Source organism: Triticum urartu, chromosome 4A (assembly GCF_056163025.1).
Source record: "Triticum urartu cultivar PI428250 chromosome 4A, HENAU_Tu73, whole genome shotgun sequence".
Classification (NCBI taxonomy): domain Eukaryota; kingdom Viridiplantae; phylum Streptophyta; class Magnoliopsida; order Poales; family Poaceae; genus Triticum; species Triticum urartu.
The window spans coordinates 81648622-81652771 of NC_141876.1; the positions used below are offsets into that span (position 1 = coordinate 81648622).

General features: G+C 39.4%; 1 protein-coding gene across 1 annotated transcript; it reads left to right on the forward strand.

The window, feature by feature from the left end:
- The first annotated feature begins 367 nt into the window (after positions 1-367).
- LOC147974884 (uncharacterized) lies at positions 368-1395 on the forward strand. Its single transcript, XM_087519571.1, has 2 exons — positions 368-1241; positions 1349-1395. The coding sequence occupies exons 1-2, from the start codon at positions 821-823 to the stop codon at positions 1393-1395; spliced, it is 468 nt and encodes a 155-aa protein (XP_087375697.1). The 5' UTR covers positions 368-820.
- The last annotated feature ends 2755 nt before the right edge of the window (positions 1396-4150 follow it).

Consider the following 4150-nt stretch of genomic DNA (forward strand, 5'->3'; position numbering starts at 1 on the left):
AACAGAAAAAGTTTCTGTAAAATGTAAAAAGTTAATGAATTTTTATTCATGTTTTTCCGCTGCGTAAATAATTAACAGTGCTCTTTTACAAAGAAAATAAAAGTTTAAATAGAATTATTTTTAAGACCATGTTAAAGTGATTATTAAAATGAATACGATTATGTTTTTTATGACCAACGTTGTTAATAACATGATCATGTTTTATTATTGAAATTTAAAGGTGCATTTATTTCTAATATTTTGCCCAATGGTAATATAGATTTAATTGCATAGACAATTGTATGTTTAATTTGACCAATGTTAGATTAATGCATATGATTGTTATACTGATGTCAATTAAATTGTGATTTCAGGAGGCTTTCACTTGATGAGTTGCCTAAAAGATGTTCCGACACTTAGAGGTGACAATCACACTGAGTGGAGGAAGAAAGTTGAACTGCCATTTGTGTGTGCTGATGTGGACTGGGTTTTGGATGAACCACAGCCGGTCAGATCTACAGAGCCAGTAAGAGAGGCCATTGATGATGATGCTGCGTGGGCTAAAAAGAGGGAAGATTATGCTCCCTTGGAGATGTCATACATCATAGAAAACCAAAAGTGGGTCAATGCAAACAAAAAGTGCATGACATTTATAAAGAATACAATTGAGAGCACCATTGTAGGCTCCATTGCAGAGTGCACTTCCGCAGGGGAGTTGCTTTCAAAGATAAAGAGCTAGTTCACTGGATCTTCAAAGATATATGCCACCCAGGTGTTAGAGCAACTGGTGACAGAAGGCTACACAAGTGGTAGTCATGGAATAAGAGAGCACATCCTCAGGATGAGCAATATGGCAGCAAAGCTAAAGCCCATGAATGAGGATCTGGAGATCAAACCAAAGCTCCTGGTCCACCTGGTCATGGCTTCGCTGCCAAAGGAGTTTGAAACTTTTGTTGTAAACTACAATATGTCACCTGGAACATGGGACATTGAAAAGACAATAGCAATGTCTTTCCAAGAAGAGGACAGACTCAAAGCCTCACATGGTGGTACACTCAACTATGTGAAGGGTCACAAGAAAAAGAATTACAATCAAAACAACAAAAGTTCTCCTTCAAAGCCACAAGGAAAAGCTCCCTATCAGCATCAGCGTCAGCAACAGCCTTTCCCAGTGGAGAAAGACACTTGTCTCCACTGTAAGCAGACCGGGCATTACAGGAAAGACTGCCCTATTTGGCTGAAGTCCTTAATGGAAAAGCAAGGTAACATCATTGTTTCCTTAGTTAATGAATTCTTGTACACACAGTTTTCGAAATCTACTTGGTGGATTGATTCAGGAGCAACTGTTCATGTTGCAAATTGTTTATAGGGGTTCCATTCAACCCGGACTACGCTAAGAAGAGAAAGAGGCATTGAGGTAGCAAATGAAATTCAAGCGGAAGTTGAAGCTGTCGGCGACATCTCCTTGGAGTTAGCTGATGGATTCAAGCTTCTACTTAGAGATGTTCTTTATGTTCCTTCATGTAATAGAAACTTAATTAGCTTTTCATGTTTGGACAAAGAAAATTATGAGTGTTATTTTGGACATGGCAAGTGTGCCATATGGTATAATAATGCTTATGTGGGTGATGCTTTACTACACGATGAGCTTTATTTGTTATCACTTCGTGAAAAAGTGCATTCTGTATGTAATGTGAATGAACATGTTTCCGCATCGAATAAAGAACAAAAGAAAAGAAAGAGAACATTCGACTCATCGAAATCATGGCACTGTCACTTGGGCCATATTTCAAAGGGGGGAATAGAAAGATTAGTCAAAAGTGAAATTCTTCCTCCGTTAGAATTCTCAGACTTAGAACAATGCATAGATTGCATTAAAGGAAAGTACGTAAAACAAATCAAAAGGTGCAATCCATAGCACAAGCACACTAGAAATCATCCACACAGACATTTCTGGACCATTTCCGGTGAAAAGTGTGGATGGATATGACTCGTTCATAACATTCACATATGATTACTCTCGCTATGGTTATATTTATCCAATCAAAGAAAGATCTGAAGCGTTGGATAAATTTTAAATATTCAAAGCTGAAGTTGAAAATCAACATGATAAAAGAATAAAGATAGTAAGGTCCGACCGTGGGGGAGAGTACTACGGTCGGCACACTCCATATGGCCAAGTCCCTAGACCTTTTGCGAAGTTCTTGCAGGAGACTGGCATAGTAGCCCAGTATTCAATGTCGGGCGAGCCTCATCAAAATGGAGTAGCTGAAAGGCGCAACTGTACACTTATGGATATGGTGCGCAGCATGATGAGTTATTCCAACTTGCCATTGGGATTATGGATGGAGGCTCTTAAAACCGCCATTCACATTCTCAATAGAGTACTAAGCAAGTCGGTGCCCAAAACACCGTACGAGCTATGGACAAGAAGGGTGCCCTCCCTACAACACTTCAGGGTGTGGGGGTGCCCTGCTGAGGCCAAAATGTTTAATCCAAATATTGCAAAGTTTGATCCCAAAACAGTAAGTTGCCACTTTATTGTCTATCCAGACAGATCAAAGGGTTTTTGTTTATACTGCCCAGACAGATATACAGAGTTTGTAGAAACGAGACATGCAGTCTTCTTAGAGGACGAAATGATGAGGGGGAGCTTGGTAGCTCGGAAAATTGATCTTGAGGAGAAGAGGGTGCATGCACCTAATCCGATGATTCAGGAGCCATTTTTCTCACTACCAGTTGCAACTCCATCCATGACAACTATGGGAGTAGACCTGGAACCTGTCCATCAGGAGCCGACTGAACCCATTGTTGAGCATGAAAGGGAGGTGCAACAACAAATTTTAGAAGAAGTGCCAGAAGTTGAGGCACAGAATGTGCCAGAAACTGAGGCCCTTAGAAGGTCTACAAGACCAAGAAAGCCAGCTATTTCTACTGACTTTAAAGTTTATAACACAAAAATGGTTCATATGGAAAAAGATCCCACCTCATATGAAGAAGCCATGAGAATCCCTCATTCATCAAAGTGGATGAAGGCAATGGAAGACGAGATGGAATTGATGAGTTCCAAAGATGTTTGGGACTTAGAGGAAATTCCTAAAGGAGCCAAAACAGTAGGCTGTACATGGGTCTAGAAAATTAAGTATGACTCTAAAGGGAATATAGAAAAGTATAAAGCATGAATCGTGGCAAAAGGATTTACACAAAGAGAAGGGATAAATTACAATGAGACATTTTCTCCAGTCTCATGTAAGGATTCCTTTAGAATCATAATGGCATTAGTTGCTCATTTTGATTTAGAGTTACATCAAATAGACGTAAAGACGACATTTCTCAATGGGGATTTAAAAGAAAATGTCTACATGAAACAGCCTAAGGGTTTTATCATGGAAGGCAAGGAAAATATGGGATGCGGCCTGAAGAAATCCATTTATGGGTTAAAGCAAGCCTCTAGACAGTGGTATCTAAAGTTTAATCAAACGATTAAAAGTTTTGGTTTTAAAGAAAATATTGAGGATAATTGCATTTATGCAAAGTTTTAAAATGGAAAATATATTTTCCTAATCTTGTATGTGGATGATATCCTACTTGCTAGCAGTGATGCTAGTCTACTACAAGAAACAAAGAAGTTCTTATCCTCAAATTTTGACATAATAGATCTTGGTGAAGCATCATATGTTTTGGGCATAGAAATTCACCGAGATAGGAACAATGGAGTCTTAGGACTATCGCACAAAGCATATTTAGAAAAGGTTCTTAAAAAGTATAATATGCATGCGAGTAAAGCCACACCTGCTCCTATAGTCAAGGGCGATAGTTTTGGGAAATTCCAATGTCCCAAGAACCAGTACGAGATCGATCAAATGAAAGCAGTACCATATGCTTCAGCAGTTGGCAGCTTACAGTATGCACAAGTGTGCACTCGCCCTGACTTAGCTTTTATCACCGGGGTACTCGGTAGATATCAAGAGAATCCAGGCATGGAGCATTGGAAGATGGTAAAGAAAGCATTGCGTTATGCGCAAGGCACTAAGGACTACGTGCTAATATACAGGAGAAGTGATTCCCTATAGATAAAAGGGTATTCAGACGTAGATTTTGCGGGGGACAGAGATGATAGAAAATCCACATCGGGATACGTCTTCACTCTCGCTAGGGGAGCTATTTCGTG